Consider the following 19,397-nt stretch of genomic DNA (forward strand, 5'->3'; position numbering starts at 1 on the left):
AAATGTAGTGTTTTAAAGTCCCCTGCCAATGAAAATTTTTGTTCTACCTTGTCAACATGTCCACATGGGGATTTTATATGCTAGAAATCACATCATGAGTGAAATATGTTGTCAGCACCATAGGTGGGAGTAAGTAGAGACAAATGCAGGAACTTCATAGACTTGCACATTCTGAAGGAAGCATACATGTGGTTACACCTAACCCAGTTTTAGACAGGAAGGGATTATTTTCATGGATAAATGAATGAATAACTTTGAAACAGAGAGATGAATTTTTAGGGTTTAACATGTAAATGGAAATGTCACTATGATTACAGCTTTGACAGTGTAGATATGTACCTGTAAATACATCAACATGAAGCAATGCACCGCTGTTCGTATTGTAAGATGTGCCAGGCAAATCACAACACAGGGTACTGTGAAGTCACTCAGGTTTATTCCCAATGCCTTTAGTGAAATTTTTCATTCATTACCAACCCTGAACACTAGGTGGCTGTCTTGTTTAATATTAAAAAATATGTTGCTCAAAGTAAAAAAAAAAAAAAAAAACGCATCCTATTATGGAGCTTTCAGTGTATCAGTCATTGGAAGACATGAAGTGAGAAGTCAGATTTGTTCAGTGTGATAATAAAGAACCTAAATGAAAATAGATATAAAAAAAAATTGAGATTTATTGAACTTGAAAATAGCATTAAATTCCACTTAAACATTCATTATAAGTACATACCTACAACATTACACTGAAATTATCACCAACCACATATAAAACCATGAATGCAGAGGAGCAGTTTGAACGCAAAAAGCAGCTCAACAGCTAAAAAATAAAGTTTTAAAGAGGAATCTTTAAACTGAACACAAAGAGCAAAGGCCATGCACAAGAGAATTATCCATTGTTAGTCGTTAGAAATGCTGGTTCATCGAGATGTTTCAGATTTTTCTGTAGTTTTGCCTGCTGACATGTATGTTTTATCCATTTCTTTGCCTTGAGGTGAAGTATGATCACAGCAATGACACTAATCATTTTAGAGCCCTGTTATTTTACCCATTAAAAAAAAAAACAAAAAAAACAGCAACATCATCACATGCAAAAATCTTTGAATTCACCCCATCAAAGAAAGAGAAGTACAAGCACCACTGGACACACAGCCTGAGGGTGTCCCTCGTCTCTCTGGCACATGTTATGTATTGATTTTCTGCTACTAGAGAGAAATAAAGTCTGTCAATCCAACAGTCAGAGTTTTTAAAAACCTTCTAATAAAGTGAAACATAAAATCAGCAGCAGGAGAGTAATATCAAATACTGGGCTAGTTATTATCTATAGAGTTGGGGCATGGGATTCTAGCATCTACGGCTGAGCATAGAGAAACATGGAGTAGTCAGAAGGACGTGATCAACGTCACTTCAAGTGTAGGCACTCGTGGCTCTTCAACAGTGCACAGCGACAGCAGTTGGGAGTGGGACATAGAAACTATTTTTTAAAAATCGCACCAGAAAAAAATGTTTCCTCCCAAAGCCGGGTTGATGTTCCAAGTTCCCCTTGACGACATCTGGCTTGCATGTTTACAAAAGAGTGTTTCAGCTCAAGATCATAAACAGATATCTTGGAAACAATGAAAGATATTCTTACTAAATGTTTCACTTACATAAAAAAAGATTGTAGCAAAAAAATTTAACACAGACGTGGGAAGTCTTTGGTGCTCAGTGTGACAGAAAACTGAACTGAACCATACAGTATGTATGAAATCCAAAGAACTGTTGGCATAATTTCCAACCCCAACTGAGGGTGTTAAAGACAATGGACATCCTAAAGGAGTGTTGCATTACAACAGGAACCCACAGAAAACGACACACATCTGAAGTGTACTGTATGGCTATACATAAATCCTTCATTTTAGGTGCGGCTTTACAGGCCAATTCATTTATTAGAACAGTTCAGCCGCTAATCCTCTCCTTCACTTCCCTTTAGACTTCTGTCCTGACATGGACCAGTAAGCTATTTTGAACCAGGCAGGTCTGGACTTTCTTTAGACATATGGATGTATTGAAGAAGAGACACACCAACCAAAACCCTCCTTTCCACATGTTAATCAGTCTATTGTGGCGGTTATTAACATAAATCTATTAGTACTATATCATAAGAAGATGCTGAAATTTAAATATTCCTCTGTACCTAAAAAAAAAAAAATAAATCATGGCATAGACGATGCAGTTTTTGCCTGAATATACTCTGGGAAATTATTTTTTCATCTAAACTGCACAGTAATTAGGGTCTCTCCTTGCTTGCATATATGTTACCAGTAAAATAGTATGCTGCATATGGAAATGACTAATCAAATTGTTTTCCGTTTGACTTTAGTGTTCCATAAATGCCTGAGGAACATGTTTGAAGGGAGGTGAGAAACTAACTGGGGGCTCTGCCTGGAGACAAAGTGCTGATAAATGACAGGTCCCAGGTCAGCAGCCCACAGATTGTCACTTTTTTCACCACAGCCTATTTCGGGGCCTCCACCAAAGGGACTCAGGCTAAGTGACAGTCAAGGCCGATCTCGCCACGTCTTTATTTATGCATTTATTTTTAGGGAGTGTTGGAGTGAGAGGTCAAATCCACAGAGATTATTGGAGATCTGTTTCAGCTGAACGTGACCAGACCAGCCGGTGAAGGTCTGCCTTCTTGTGTTGTGATTGGTTGTAAACCAAGGCGGCAGACGGCAGAGAAATGTTGCCCTCAGGGGAGTTCCAGTAGTGAAAAGTCCTTGACACAAACTGCACTCTCTGAGTTGCAGCTTCTTTAATTTACTGCATGATGAAGCCAGGCTGCGGGGTCATACGAGGTGGAGGCCTTTGAGGCAGAGCAGGGGGGTACTGAGAGAGGTAGTGGCTGGGGTAGCCAGAGGAGACGTTGGGGAAGGGTTGCCCGGTTCTAGGAGGAATTGGTGGGTATGGCGCTGCTGAACAGAAGACAGGAGGCTGGAGGGCAGTGGTTGGAGCTGGCACTTGATTTAGAAGTGGTGCTGGCTGGGATGGAGGAGGTGGTGGTTTCCTCCTGGGCTGGGGGACAGGGGAGGAGCTGCTGCCGGCCTCAGTGAGGACGGAGGCTGCTGCTGACATATCCTGAGATCGCGAGGGAGGGACTGAAGCCTGAGGGAGTCCCTGACCCTTCAGCACCATCTCCTGCAGCTTTTCGATCTTTACCCGTCTCAAGTGGGCCAGCTTCCTTTTGTTCTGGTAGGCATCGATGAAGGAGTCCAGGGTCATGTCACCATCCAGGAAAGAATCAGCCATATTCTGTAGACAGAAGTACAGAGAGTTGGAACAGTTTTAGATGACAGAGAAGTCCCTACTGACTGATTCAACACTGAGTGGAGAGCCATTGTGAGTCATGAAGATGTAAATAGCATCCAGGGAGAATCACAGAGAAATAAACCCAGCCACTCAGACAAACTGCTGAGGAATTTAACATTATGATAATCATATCGAGACCATTTCTGCACTCATTAATTTCACCTGTAAAATATCAGAAGTCATGACAAATGCCTGTCATAAGTGATTAAATGAATAAAAACAGTTAATACTTTGTTTATCTGAAGATTTATTCTACATTAATAACATATGTCAATAACTGTCAAAGTGATTTTATAGCCCACTAGTTGTGTGATTGCACAAAAGTCACATTTTCTGAGGGGTACATTTATCAAAAAGGACAATTTGTGGGCTAAATGTGGGTGTAAGAATGTAAGATCATATATAAAACAAGTCTGGCTTTTATCAAACAAGCACAGATGCACTTTTATCCACAGAACAATGACAGGTCCCACCTATTCTACATCCATCCACCACAAACAGGCTGATTTATATACCTATACACATTTTACATAGTGTGAGACCTAGTAGCCTCGATGTGCAGTTACTTATTGTGGACAAAAGTAGCAACCAAGAAAGATGCAGGTAAAAACATCACTGACGGTATCATCCCTAACCTGATAGGACAGATGGTTTGTTTCACGAAACCATCTGAAAGTCATCCTCAGAAACTGTGTAAAGGACAGGCACTTTTACAGAATACCTGGCAGGGGGTTGGATGAACCATCTGTCTATCATCGTCTATCACGGTCTAACTCACAGCCGTAGCTGCCAGTAGGTTCCTCATTGGAGGCTCCAACCGTGAAACAGCAACAAGCACATTGCTTGTGGCCTGGCAAGATAGATCATGTTATGATTGTGCAAGAACCCAGCTGCATCACAAGGTAACAGCGTCCTATGATCATGTGGGAAAAGTTCCCAGCAATGTAAATTTGTCTCATTCTGCTTGTAATTGTGTTACATTGTGTTGTACAACAGTTCCACTGTTTCCACACTTTGTCGGTTGTCAAATACTTATTTACATACTAGTGTGAGTATATCACTAAGTGTGTTGTGTACAATTAGTCAACATCTCCCTGTCCTATGACAGAGTATGGTATGACTGAGATGCTGTTACAAACACAGTATAATGCCAAACATCTGCACTAACAGTTCTTGGCTAACAGTTCTTGGCTAACAGTAATTAGCCAAGAACTTGTTATCAAACAGTGAATTTTCATCTCACTAAACCAAACTGCTTTCTATGACACTTGAAGAAGTGGAACATATAAAGATAAACAGAACAAGATACAGTACAGGATCAGATTTTTTTAAAAAAATGACTTCATTTCGTCTATTATTTAAACAGAAGAAAGAATTATAGTACAGAGGCTAAAGACCGGAAACCAGATCATCTAATATTAGTTTACTTTTTGATGGCTACACAACGTCTATAATACTAGAAAACCTATTACAATTAATGGCAGTAAGACAAGTTGTATCAATAATGCTGAATGATCACAGAAAAATTGTCATTATCCAATTCTCTGGATCTTATATCAAGCTGCTGCTGTTTTCAGTGATGTACACCATGACAAAATAAAACTGGGTTCTCTAATGGTAAAATGCAGTATTGCCTACATTTATGAAGAAGCAACCTAATAGTTTGTTTGATAGATGAAAACCCTGAGTAGACAAATAGTTACTGCAGAGATGTAAAAAAAACGGTCCTGGGGCTTAGATTTGAACAATGAGGCCTCTGAAAGGAGCCACAGGAAAGACGGGTATATGAACTACTGACTGGTGATACATGAAGTCATCCTTGAAGAGAGCTGTAGAATGCTTACCTCTGTCTCCTCTTCTATTTTGGCTCCCTCTGCCTGCAGTAGGGCCAGCAAAATGTCCAGGGAGGTGTTTCCTGACTTGTGGTCTGTGAAACAACGAGACAGAGGAACAACATAAATGTTATTATTCTGCTGGACCTGAACTGAGAAAAGAAACGGTCAGTGTTTTTAGCAGTCAGACTTAAATGTGTTTGACAGCATGTACAGCTGCCCATAATTGTCTGGTCACTACTGCACTTTCTGATGAAACGAAATTAAATTAGTTACTACAGACACTCTAACACGTGGCATAAACTGATTTCTTTATTGGAAGAACATTACTGTGATAATACATAGGCACACTAAACCTAATGTTACAGCTTTCACTGTAGTTTTTCTGATTATCATCCCCTTACTGTGAGCCACATTTGTATTAGCAAATCAGTACAATTGATCACCTTGTTTACACAATCTTTTCAGAACATTTGGGTCACAAGATTCATTTGTAGCATTTACACACTGTGATTCATGCAGGAAATAATCAAGCAGCTCAAAAAAGGGAGAAAAAATTCCCTCAACTCTTAAACATTAATATGTTTGTAACAACAGATTTTATTTTGCCCTTCAGACAAAGCTGAGGCAGGACATGTGAACTCCTGAGACTGGCACATCCAAACAGCCATCGGTGCCTCTCTGTTTGCTGTGAACTTGCAAAGCCCAACTGAGTTGCCTCAAAAACTTTGGTGTCTCTAAGGAGGAACACAGTTTTGTTTGTGTTCCCAAGTAGGGCTGAAAGTCAACACCAGCTGGAGTAGGGACTGCACACACAGGGTGGCACTCTGACAATACCAGTGACACAACAATAGTTACTGATCTCCAATATAGTACTGTAAACTTACCAACGCTTCACCAAGCCAAGCAACAAGAGAGACTCCAGTCTAACCTGATAGGTAATTTTGGGCTTTCTGGTGTGGAAACCAAGTCAACAAAGATTTAGATGTCATTTTTGCAGTGGACATTGAGCTCAACCTAGATTTTCACAATTTATGCTAATTGCACAAAACAATGTGCACCTGATACTCAGGGGAAGGTCAGCTTAGTTTGCATTTGTGAGTGTATCTCCAATGCAAATTACAGTAGGTAGTTTATTTCATGTGACTCTTTATTAAGATCCCATATAGGCCAGATAGATATAAATACAGTTTATATTTATAAAGAATGACAACGCATGATCTACAGTTTAAAAAAAAATAAATAAATTTATATATTTTATATATATATATATATATATATATATTTTTTTTTTTTTTTTTTTTTAAATTTATTTATTTATTTTTTTTTTTTTAAATACATTAACATGGTAAATACTTGAAACCCTGGTTTCAATTTTAGTTGGTGGAAAAAGAATTTACAAATGTAAAATGTTCCCACAAAGTGAGTGTACAAAACACAAATAAATCTCATCAGAGATTACTTTCATCTTTGGCCATCTATAGCATGAGCCTAAAAGTCAGCAGACCAACAACTAAGATCCAAACTTAGGCAGAATAGTGGATATCGAGAGTGATCACTGTCTGACTGCACTCTCTCAACTCAATTTAAGACACTAGTCGAACAAATGTGAGACGTGCTAATTTTACTAAAATAAGTATTGAAATACAAGATTTTTACAAATGAAACAAACAAAAACAATAATGTTCAGCTATTGGACTAACTGTGTCACTGGTTGCTATTGTTGTTTTCAACCTCTCTATCTATATAAATTTACATCTAATGTGAAAAATGTGACGAAGACTATTGCCTTGACTTTTGAATTCAGGTTTCACACATAGGAATACTTCTGTATTTTGATTTAAAATCACTGTGATACATCCCCTACCTGTACAAAATCAAATTTATAAATTCATAAAATGCTTTCTGTCAAAAAAGGTGTCATATGCATGCTTTAATCATAACAGCTCCCTCCAGTCCAAATTTATAACTGGTTCCCCTGTTAAATGTGGGTTAAAAATAGTAGCTAGGTGACGGTGACCAAGTGTAAGCAAAGCAAAAAGAAAACATGTCAGAAAAAAAATACGAGGTTAGGTGTTGACAAAAGGTATGGCCAAGCCACTTTCTCCTCCACCCTCCTAGTGTGGTCCAGAATTCTGGTCCCAGCTGTCCTAGGAGCTTCCTCCCACACAATAGCAGCGCATGATATGAAGTACACTAATGCAGTAATCTGAAACCACACAAAGTTTGACACAGCTTTATCAAGCTGGTAATCGCTTCCGCACGTAAAGGATATGACTTATTTGCTCGGAAAAACGGGAAATTAGGAAACTTAAAGGCAACCTGCTTTTATCAGCACAGGCAAAAGTTGCAATAAAAAAAGACCTGGTAATAAAATTAAGAAAAAGATTAGAGTGGGCAACTCAAACAGGGGCTATAGTCCCCAACGCAGCGGCCTGGGTTCAATTCCAGGTCAGGGCCCTCTACTTCAGGTCTTCCCCCAATTCTTCTCCCTGCTTTCCTGTCTGCCTCTCAATTATGCCTATAATAAACCCAACAAAAGGCCAAAAAAATAACTTAAAAAAAAGAAAAATATTAGAGGAAACTGTGAGAGATAGTGGAGACATTTCCAGACACACCTTATAAATGGCCTTGACAACTACACGTTTCAGGGGAAGAGCAATGTCCCTTTCTTATGATGTAATATCGGTGAGTGAAACCAGAAAGTAAAAATATAACTGAACCTTCAATACTGAAATGCCTCAACTCATAATGTCTCGCTCTCAAGTTTAAAACACTAGCTGCATACTTCTGTTTTACAGACACTTGTTAAGAAGCTTGTAGAACTGGCTAACACAATAACACTCATCTTGTCAAATTCCATAAGAACAAGATCAGTGACTACACAGACAAAGCTGACATAAACTGCAGCTACAGCATAGCCACTTCTTTAGTCAGAAAACAAACATTAAAATTAATTATCCAAATTGTATAAATTTGTGTACCAAAAATACAGAACTGAAATTCTGAAACTGAACTCAATTTTTGCCTCAGAATTCTTGGCATTAGATTCAAAAATTATAACTGGTTTGCCACATTTTACTGACGCACTCAGTAGGGAAAAAAAACCTTCAAACAGGGACTTCATGCTTGACACAAAGCCTTTTTCCAGTCTCTCTCCCATAACAAGGCTGACTCTCAGGCATATCAGCAGCACTTCTTCCACACAAAGCGGTGATTCTCTGGCAGAGCACAGAGCCTGCTGAGCACAACACATAGTCTGGGCCTCGAGATCATGAGACGGCCATTTAGTATATGTATCCACGTCGACCTAGGCTGTGAGTATTTGAGGGAGGGGGTCGTTTTTGGCCTGCCTCGCTGCCTTTCTCTCACTCTTACCCCTCCAACTTCCCTGCCTGCCAGTCCCATCATCACTACTCCCTCACACCCACTGTGGCTGTTTTACACCAGCTTGCCTGGCAGTACAATGGTCTACTGAAGGCTGCCATCCACAGAGGCAGTGGACGGTGGTGGGGGAAAGGGAGGAGGGGGGACTGCCCTGTTATTTGGCCTCCAGAGCCTACTGGACAGTGAAGTTTAATGCAGATGCCACACATTTCTTGGAGAAAAGAATATGAGTGTAGTGGAGCTGGTGTTGTAACTGTATGGTAGTGAAACCACAGAAAGCTACTGTACACTCAGTGTTTCATCTCAGTCAGACGGCTGGGTTTCTCTCAACTCTGAGCATCGTTGTCCTTCCCCAGCTGCTCTTCAGTAAATCCACAACTAGGTCGGATAGTGCATGGAAGGCGGGGGCGGGGGGGACACTGATTAACCTACATTTGACAAAGCCATCACTTGCCGACAACAAACAAAACCACACTGCGTGTATTGACTCCTGACTCCTGTATGAGTAACGCCATGCAACAAGACACTGCTTTTGAGGGTCAAGACTGCTATTATGCCCTCAAGCAAAATATGTCTCAACTGAGATTTAACAGAATCGCATTTTGCTACATAATCTTGTAATGACATTGACAACCTTTCAAAGCTTTCAGAGTGTTCATCCTTCAAAGGGAAGGAGACAAAGTCAAACTTTTATCAGCGTAGCCAAGAAATTAGTAGCTGGCATGTTATTTTCAGAGAGCTGCTTGGCAACCACTGCATCAACAAGGTCACAAGTATCGTCACTCCGACTTCTTCCTCACACTAGGAAGTGCTGTGAAGGTGTGTCAGTGACAGATAGAACACCCCTACATGTCTTTAAAGATCCCACAGCGAAAATCCAAGCCAGATCTGGAACTTGCTCAACCCCAGCAGAGTTTAATTACAGCTGCAGTAGCATGACAAACAAGGTTTCTGGTAAAATGGCTGCTACAGCCCTTGATGGGAACTGTGGAAACTGGTCAAACCGGTCTCTCCAGTATGTGTTCATGCAGAACAAATACACAATGATGACAAAAGCATGACATAACAGCTCAGCCCTCTGTGAAACCAACTGGCATTATGAACAGGTTCATGCTTGAACTGCAGCCATCTCTATTATTTGAATAAACTTATTAAGTTACTTGAAAATAACTGTAACATACACACACTAAAACCAATGTTACTTTCTTCTGTTATAATTGTATCACAACATCTACCAAAATGTAATTTGTGATTACTTCAGGTCATTTTAATCAGCAAAAAGACAAAATTTTGATGGCTCCAGCTTCTCAAAGTGAAGATTTACTGCTTCTCCTGGCCATACATTACAGTAAATACAATAGAAATGCTGCAAAAAGCTATTTACATTATTGCTAACCTGCCTCAAATAAGCAGTTATAGTAAGTAAACAATGAAATGTTGAAATGTCTTCAATTTGTTTGTTTTGCCCAACTGAAGAAAAAAAACAGTAGCTCATCACAAACAAAAATCATTGCATCTTTAACTGGAAAAGTACTCATAGAGTGCAGTACTCCGCCAAGGCTCTTCAGCTGATGTATCATTTCCGACAGATGAAATCGTTAATAAAAAAATGACTTTGCGCTGAGCACAAGCATGTGTTATGCATGAGCATGGTATGTATGAATACCAAATTGCGTGTAAATGATTCTTATAAAAGGCTGTTGATCAGTTCATCACTTTTGGCAAACCTTTGTTTTGCTACTGTTAAAATAACCTTTCCTTCCATGCGTTTATTTTGAAGACATATTTTTAATGTTGCGGGCTTTTATTTTATCACCATTCCAGCAGCACAGGAAGCGATTCTCTAAGTAGCGGTTTCTTGACATGACGAAGACGCTGCCGAAAAGTCAGAAAACTCAAATAAAGATGAAAGACAACGGTAACACGCTGTTGCTGTCTAGCAAAGGATGTCTCTAAACTTAGAAGCACCTAGCTGGAATGGGGACAAGGTCTTACGGTGAAGAAATGAGTGAAGGACAGAAAGGTGAATTTGTGTTCAAAATAAGGCTGACGGCTGAACTTAACGTGTCTGGCTGGGGTTTGCTACATTGCGTGACCTAAATATGTAGTGGATGGCAGGAATTGATGGGACTCAGAAACAGCCCACAGTTTAATCATTTGTTCCTTGTATGATTTCCCACTAATAAATGACAGTCAGTTTGTAGTAGGATCGCAATCATGTGATTGTCAGCAGGTAACTGACACAATGTTCACATCGTGGTTACAGCAACACCATGCCGTCTGCTATATCTCCCAATGGGAAATCTTTAACAAAGCTGTAGATCCAGACTATAAGCCGCATCACTGCCAAAATCTAATCACTTGGTCCTTGTGTCATTTCTGACCTCCTCTGAAAATTTCATCCAAATCTGTTGCTCCGTTTTTCAGTAATGTTTCACACAGACAGACAGAAGACAGACAGACAGATTCACAGATTCACAGACAAACGTATGCCGATCGTCACATAACTCCATCCGTTCCTTGGCGGAGTAATGAATAGCTCTGGGTTCTGGACTTCTGGGACACAGCGATGAGCATTTTTCAGCGATAGGTTTATTTTATTTATTTATTTATTTTTTAGTTTAGGTTTATTATAGACCAAGAAATTGATTGTTTCTGAAAATATTCAACAGATTAATCGATAATAAAAAAGAAATGCTTGTCAGTCCTGCATCTGTGATACAAGGCTTAGCAAGGGTATAAAATAAATGGGTCATCCAGCCGGGCCTGGCAGATATAAACTCTCAGGGCGTCCCAGGAGACAAGTAGTTAAGACGCAGAAGAATGTAAAGTCAATTGCAGCCATGTACTTCTCTTCCTCAGCCCATGTTTCCAGTTTGGAACTCAGCTGTTAATATCAAAGGCTTCACCCAGTCCAACGGATTTCTCATTACACAAAGAAAAGGTAATGTTATTCAGAAATGATTTGTCTTGACTAATATGTACTGAACATAGTCAGTTACATACATGCACTTTGTTGGTAAGGATACTGGTATCTGGGATGAACACTAAGTGTTTTGGGAAAGCTGTTTATATCCCAATATATTAAAATCCTAAAAGCCTGCAGAGGCTGTAACTGAAAGATAAAACAGCATGGTTGTGACTGGTAATGTGCCCCATGTGTATTGCATTATTTGGAGCTCTCCCTCCATTTGTCTAAGTATCAGTTCACAATGACGTCATGGATAACAGAGTATTCAAATTTCGCAAGGACTGGGTAACATTAAAAATTCAAGATCTTGTACTCAATAAAAAATGTTTGTCAGTATATTGTGATAGTGACCATACTGCCGCTGTACCTAGAGTGGACTTGCGAAGCTGATAGGACTCGAAGCTCTCCTGAAGGCAACTGTAGCGCTTGGTGAGCTGCTCTTTCTTGTGCTCCAGTCTGGGCTGCAGGGCAAGGTTTTTCTCTGCCAGGGTTCGATTATTGACCAGCGTCCTCTCTTTGCTCTGCTGGACGTCCTGCATCTTCAAAAGAAAACAAATACACATCAGTAATTACTTCACCTTTGTCATGACAGGCAATCTTAGAAAACAAGACTTCTCTCTTAGATACAGGACTCAGTTACAATTTACAGTGACTGACTGCTGAGGAGCATCTAGGAAACAAAAAGGATACTTAAAAGTTATCGCAGTGATTATTAACAATGAATCATCACACTTAAAGTGGCAGTTTTCACACAACTCCCACAAACCTTTTCACATATTTAGAAAGACAAATCCTGACTACAAATGTGTCGTACGATGGTTGAAAATGTGCACTTTTTCTTTGCAACAAGAAAACTTCAACTGCTGCCATGATTTCAGTTACAAAAGAACTCAAGTACTTTATCATGAAGAGGGGTAACAGAAGTGTGTCGAAATTAGAGGTCGACCGATATGGGATTTTCAAAGGCCGATGCCGATACCAATTTTTAAAAAAATTTTCTGCCGATGGCCGATATCTAAAGCCGATTGTAGAAGCTGATTTTTAAGGCCGATATCTTTTTTTTTTTTTTTTAAAGCACATCGATTACAAAAGGCAATTTAAACACTAAAAGTATATACATGTATATATTACAAATTAAATACACTAGTAGAACTCTAACATTTATTGAACACAAAAAGTGAAAAAGTACAATGACATAAAAAAAACTTAAAGTTTACAAAAAATACAATAAAAAAGGAACCTGAAAGTGGTTAGGGTTAGGCTTGTTGTTGCCTGGCTCACTTGCTCCGCTCATGCTCCGCTCTCTGAGTGCCGGGGGTCCTTCTAAGGGAAAAGCGGTCGCGGCAGCTGCCCGTACGGGTGCCTGATCACAAATTGGCTTTTTATTTCTAAATATCGGCCGATGGCCGATATTGAAAAACGTCCATATATCGGCCCAAAATATCGGCCGGCCGATATATCGGTCGACCTCTAGTCGAAATAGCTTTAAATAGCTTCTTCATTAAATTCGAATCAGATAATCCATCAGCTACTGTGCTCTCAGAACAGTAGTTTCTGCATAATTAATCCAATTTAACTTATTATTTAGCAACTAGACAAACCGTGCTGGCAGGTCCTAAAAAAAAAAAAAAAAAAAATCATAATTAAAACTAGGGAAACACACAACACTGAAACTAGATAAGCAACTGCTGCAAAGCCATACTAAAGAAAGCAATTTGTTATTTAGTCTCTTTATCTAAATACTACACAATGTAAGTAAGGACTAATTTGACCATGAACAATCTGAGGAAGATTTAACCAGGAGAGGTGGAGCAACTCAAACACCTCTGATTAGAGGTCAACTGATATAGTTTTTCAACTCCAGTACTGATTGTTAGTAATCTAGAAGACTGACTTGCAGGAGAAATTAAAATCTTGGTGTCAAAATAACACAAACCTCAACACAAAACTTCAGTAAATATTTTTGTTTTTCACTTTTACAAAAGTACACTTAAAAGTATAATTCATTTTTCAGCATTGACAGGGTATATAATTGGTCAATCCCAATCTATCACAACCAAGCTGGAATGGTTTCTATTTCAACAAACAATAAACCCTTGTGACTCGTCACAGCAGGAAAATCACAGGTGGATCTCATATTGTTCATAATGGCTGCATTTCATTCGGGTGTGATAATACCTGCTCCCTGCTGTTTTACATGCTGCCTCACTCACTGTGTGGCTGAGGTGAGCCTTCAGTACATTTAGATTGCAGACACTTGGGGTTATGGCAGCTGCAGAGTAGCTTGACGGTTAGCACTGTTGCTTTGCAGCTAGATCCCTGTGATCAGACCGGCGAACAGCCCAAGGTGTCCCCTGCCTTTGCCCTAAGTCAGCTGGGATAGACTCCAGCCCTGGGGTTGCCAACATCACTAGTATAAATTTCACATTTACAAAAGGGAACTGGATGAATATCAGCAATTTTCAAATCAGTGGTAAATTAAAAAAAAAAAAAAAAATTCAATGTAATACATTTGTTTAAAAATATGCTCCTTTGGCTCTGATGCCGCAACCTGCTGTCACCAGTGTGTGATTTTGAGCAATATCCCACCCAAGGTGCTGTTTGACGGTTAGATGTTATGGATAACAGCTGATCAACACTCAAAGAAAGGCTCACAAGTTCTCTTTGAACTGAACACATGTGAAGCATAAAGAAACATAGCCACTTCAACAAACCTTTGCGTTCATCTAATTTTGAAACCAAGCTTTCATCCTTCCTGAAAATGTATACTGTTATTAAATCTTAGGTATTGGTCTCCTTAGTACCCCCTTAAAAAGGCCAATCCCTACTCAAAAATTTCAAACAAGGAGGCACAGACAAGCCAGAATTTGTGAATATACAGCATATTTTACAAATTGTGCTTGAAAAATAATGAATAAATAAACAAATATTATTGATTTTTTGCTAAGTAATGAACAGTTTCAGTTTTAGACACAAGTGATACAACCAAAACAAAAGGGTTTCAGTAATTAAACTGTGACAAGAACTTACCAGAAAAAGCAAATTTTGTCTGCGTAAATGACTAAACTTGCACTGGGGACAACTATCTCTGAATAATACATACATAAAGTAGGAACACAGCACAACACCTGTGCTCTTCCTCTTTTGATGAGTCAAAGTACATACAGTGGACAAAGTCTATTGCTGATGTTCAGTCACTTGTTTTCTTCACAGGCCTGACATTTCATACTGGGTCAGCAGCCCATTCAATGATTACCTGTGCTTTATTACTAGGAATCCATTATGTATGAATATGCAGTCATGGAAAAAAATATTAGATCATCCTTGTTTTCTTCAATTTCTTGTTCATTTTAATGCCTGGTACAACTAAAGGTACATTTGTTTGGACAGATATTATGATAACACAAGGGTGGTCTAATCATTTTTTTCTGAAACTGTATATCTGAAGTGGAGAAGAATCAACTGCAATTATACGATATTTCTACGGTGCACACTGGCTGGAGAACCAAAACAATGAACTTCAAAGGGGCTAAAAGTGGATATGACTCATGTGTCCCATAAGTCATTTCCAAGTATAACACTTCCTATAGTGACCTTTTCACTTTACACTGAGTCATATAATGCAGTGCTATAATAATAAATACCCCTCAAAAGGATGCTTCAGCAAAGTTAGCATTGCGTTTACATAAAGTTGTATGGGTCATGCTGAAGAACTGCTGGATCCCACATTTCCAAACTCAGTTGCACCTTTCATCCCTAAAGACCATTTCCTTCAAACCCCATAGCCAAAATTCCTAATTCTATTAAAGGTCTGGATAGAGCTAGACCTGACAGACATTATTGTGGCTAATTTTTGTACAAATGTTGGAAACCTTCTTGCAGAACTGTTTTCAAAAGATGGATAGTGCTCTTTGTGAAGAGTAAACTGAACATTGTTAAAAAACTGTGCAAATCTGAACTAAAATAATAAATACAAGTACGAAGAGCAACATGCCACAGTGTAACCAGTAGAGGATTTAATAAAGAACAATTCTCCTGCTACCCCTCAAATGACTCATTTTACACAACTAGCCAACACGTTGTACGTGCAAACATAATCACAACTGAGCGAGAAGGTGCAGAAAAACTCTGTAGCACAAGTCATGATTATGGAATAATTTTTAAAAGTGTAGGAGGTAGTCGGAGGGAAGGGGAACAACAATCTTCCATGCAGGAAAAGCAAAATGTGCCTGTTACCACTACACTTTGCACCATCACATCCTGAGATGAGCAGTCTCCCGTTTCCAAGAGCAGATTTGTCCATTCACTGTGGTCATGCTGAAGAAGCAGACCTTTAAATAGCATCTGTAACTGCAGGCCTGTTCTGTGAAACCAAACACATAATTCTTTGCTGAAATTAGAGGTGCAACTAAAAATTATTTTCCTTCTTGATTAATTTACTGAATATTTTCTTGATTAATCAGTTAAGATGTTTTATTTATAAAATACCAGGAAATAGTGACAAATGTTAATTAGAGCTTCTTAAAACCCAAAATGACGTCCTCAAATGTCTTGTTTTGTCCAAAACCCAAAGATATTCAGTTTACTGTCACAGTAGGAGAAAAGAAAAAAATAACAACATTTAGGAAGCTGGAATTTTGATTTCACAGACCCCGTTCTTTTCTAACAAATTAATTTTGATTGACATGTTTTTATACATTTTAAATATTCAAAATATCAATATTATAAATGGGCTAAAAATCGCGTATAGGCAGGATTATAACTGATGTCAGTAGGTGGCTTTCCACTACAGAAACTCAGCAGGTGCAAAGTAATGTGAATGTTTACAGAAATGGCCACAGTCATTGTTGTCTTTCTGTTTCCATGACAGTGTAGGATAGAACATTTTTGACCATAACGTTTACTTTGAGTGCTCCAAACAATGGAGGTTTGATATGTGAGCCTCTATGGAGAATTTTACGTGTTTATGGCAAAATTTAAGGAGAAGACTCCTGCTTGATGACAAAATCAAGAGGGAAGAAAAATATTGCTCATTGCTGTATCTAAGTTTAACTATCAGCATTTGTCCTCTCCGAGTATATCCAATCTGTGTGGAGCCGTTTTCCAGGTATGCTCAGAGGTACTTACTCTGGAGTAGTTATAGTCTACTCCCGCAAAAACAACCCTGAGGGGGTTTAGAAGGGGCACTTTGCACAAATGCTTGGGCCACCCTAAAATGGGTTGCAAATTACTACACTGGAAAAGGGCCTATTAGTAAAGCATGTAAAATTTGTTGTACCCACCCCAACTGAACAGCTTTTGAACGAGACCCTCCTTGGATTAATCCTAAAAACATAAGAAGCTATCGTAATCTTAATTTACTATAAAATGTATGGTATTACAGAAGGCTTAAATAAGCCAAAACACGCAGTGCTAAAACTGGGAAAACTGGGTCATGCTGCTGAGTGGATGAAGTCTTACAGTTCTAAATGTACATCTTGCTGTCACAGCTCATATCCAACATGAGACAGAAACATCCAACTATACTGTACGAGCAGGTCTAAATTAATGTATAGCAGAACATCAGTGATGCAAAGTATCTACATATATGACACGTTTAAAACATTTGAAAAACCAGGATACACTGAATATAAACAAATTCACAACAGCGTTATTTGCATTATTCAAAAGGCATGACACATGCAGCAGTTGGTGTGTGTTCTTCTAAACGAGAAGATTATGGCCCATAGCAAAGCATGTGTCTACATCTGAGACGAGGGTTTCTGTCCGCACACTACAGCTGTATACTCAGGACTTCTCAGCATTCTTAGGTTTCACTCAAAGCCTTCTGACATCGAGTACCTTTGTTTCCATCCAGTGTACTGTAAAGAAAGAATTTCCCAGACAGTTCCACCATTGACTCAGGCATGCCTTTACTTGGTTAATTCTCTTCCATGTATTATCTTATGACTAACTTGAGTCAACAACTGCAATGTCATTGCTATGGGACGAGGAAAATGAAACCATGGAGACAATCACACAGGGTGGGGATCAAAAACAGAAGTGACACGACAAAAGGCAGCCTCACAGCACAGCATTCATCAAAATGGCTAATAATACCACACTGTGTTCATTTGGTGCATTTACGGCAACATACAGTAGCTCACACTGTAGTTTCTCATGTCCATGAATGGAGGTTTTTTTATTTCGTATGAGGCAGTGAGGCCTCGCTGTTACGCAAAATGATCTTAAGTTAGACTGCTGGAGTGAAAGCCACAGCACCATGACAACAGACCAGAAAAATTCCTGTCCTGACAGTGTGTGTTTAATGTTTGTAATTACTGATCAGGTACAAAGTGAAGGGTCAAAGAAAGAAGTGTGAAGTGTTTCTTCAGCATTTACACTTCAGCTGGAAAAAAAAAGTAAAGACAAAAGTGGGAAAATTGTTCCAACAGCAGGGATCTGGTTGGACTGATTCAGCAGGAGGACATCAGGGTAGATTGAAGTCCACACTGACTGTTTTGGAAGGAGCAGCAGCAGCAGCATGGGGAATAATCAGAGGCTCAAATCCTGCATAAAATGCTAATCTGTTAGCCCTCCCTCTTGATATGCCACATATCTGTCTGTGGCAAAAAAAAAAAAAACCTTTCCAAGGACTATGGCTGGTAATCGCTCTGTGTATGGAAAAAGTGATGCTTATCAGGTGTTTATCATGACAAGGGCAGACTTTTGATCCAGTGGAAAGCAAGTACACATTAATTGGCAATTGCTGAGTCCGTGTATTTCTGGAATGAGGCCAGATAGTCCACATATGAGCTAAATGGCTTTAAGGTGTGAATTCATGTTACTTTGCTCCCACTTGGCTCACATACATTGAAGCCGGTACATACATACATACATACATACATGCATGCATGTATGTATGCATGAATGTATGCATGTATACATACATGCATACATTCAACCAGTAGCTTGTAATGTGGCTACAATCTGTTTTATTTCATGTCGTATTTATAATTCTGAGCTGAAGAATAGATCGTATTCATGATAAGAGCTGTTTTCCAACTGTCTACCTGTGACGAGAGGAGAAGCAGCCTTATATTGGCGTATTTTTGACAGGAATTTGGTATGACAACATGTCATGACACCGAGTCGAAGCTAGGCCATTACTTAAATCCTTTTCATCTTTAAACAAAAAGGAGTCAACATTAATGTAACAACAAAAGCGTCTTCTGGTTCGTACATGTTACTGAACAGAGACGAGCCGCTGCTGTTTCGGGAAGTCGAGCCTCTTGGAGAAACCATGTCGGAAACTCGAAATCCTCGAGTGTTCAAACTTGAGACAATGCTCGCCCTGCTCCGTCCCAAGGTTAACGATTTTGAACCATATTTTCAGGTTTCGGGACATTTCAGTTCGGTTGACAAGACATATTTATGATTAAATCCCAACCGTGGTTCGAAGCAAACATTTCCGTAGCTGAACGTAGCGTGTGTTGGGAAACACAACAAAGGCTCGGAGAGGAAAAAAAACCCCACAGTGACCGAGAAAAAGGAGCTAACACCGGACTACAAAAAGAGCTGAGCGTAACATACCTCGTCCATCTCCTGAACCATTTTTGTGAGTTTTTCGTCGTCCTCCAGAATTTCGTTGAGCTGAGTCATCGTGTAAGCGCCGAACTTGTCGTTAAAACTGGACATTTTGGCTGTGGTTGTGTTTCTCCTCGCTGTGCTCCTCTGGCCGCCTCAGACTGTGACAGCTGACTGAGCCTCCTAACAGGAAGCACAGCGGATACAGGCCCGCTGCTGCCTTCATGGGCCGTCAGAAATACTGCAACCACCGCCGAACCACACGTCATGGAGGACTATTGAGCAGTAATCAACGGTTA

The 19,397-nt window shown here is 39.4% G+C and overlaps 1 protein-coding gene across 1 annotated transcript; it reads right to left on the bottom strand.

Annotated features, from left to right (window-relative positions):
• Positions 1 to 653: 653 nt before the first annotated feature.
• vps37ba (VPS37B subunit of ESCRT-I a) lies at positions 654 to 19,280 on the bottom strand. Its single transcript, XM_023288177.3, has 4 exons — positions 19,105 to 19,280; positions 11,900 to 12,071; positions 5,187 to 5,269; positions 654 to 3,285 (listed from the first exon to the last, which is right to left on the bottom strand). Exons 1-4 carry the CDS (start codon positions 19,207 to 19,209, stop codon positions 2,794 to 2,796), a joined length of 852 nt encoding a protein of 283 aa, XP_023143945.2. The 5' UTR covers positions 19,210 to 19,280; the 3' UTR covers positions 654 to 2,793.
• Between the last annotated feature and the right edge of the window lie 117 nt (positions 19,281 to 19,397).

Source organism: Amphiprion ocellaris, chromosome 6 (assembly GCF_022539595.1).
Source record: "Amphiprion ocellaris isolate individual 3 ecotype Okinawa chromosome 6, ASM2253959v1, whole genome shotgun sequence".
Taxonomy (NCBI): domain Eukaryota; kingdom Metazoa; phylum Chordata; class Actinopteri; family Pomacentridae; genus Amphiprion; species Amphiprion ocellaris.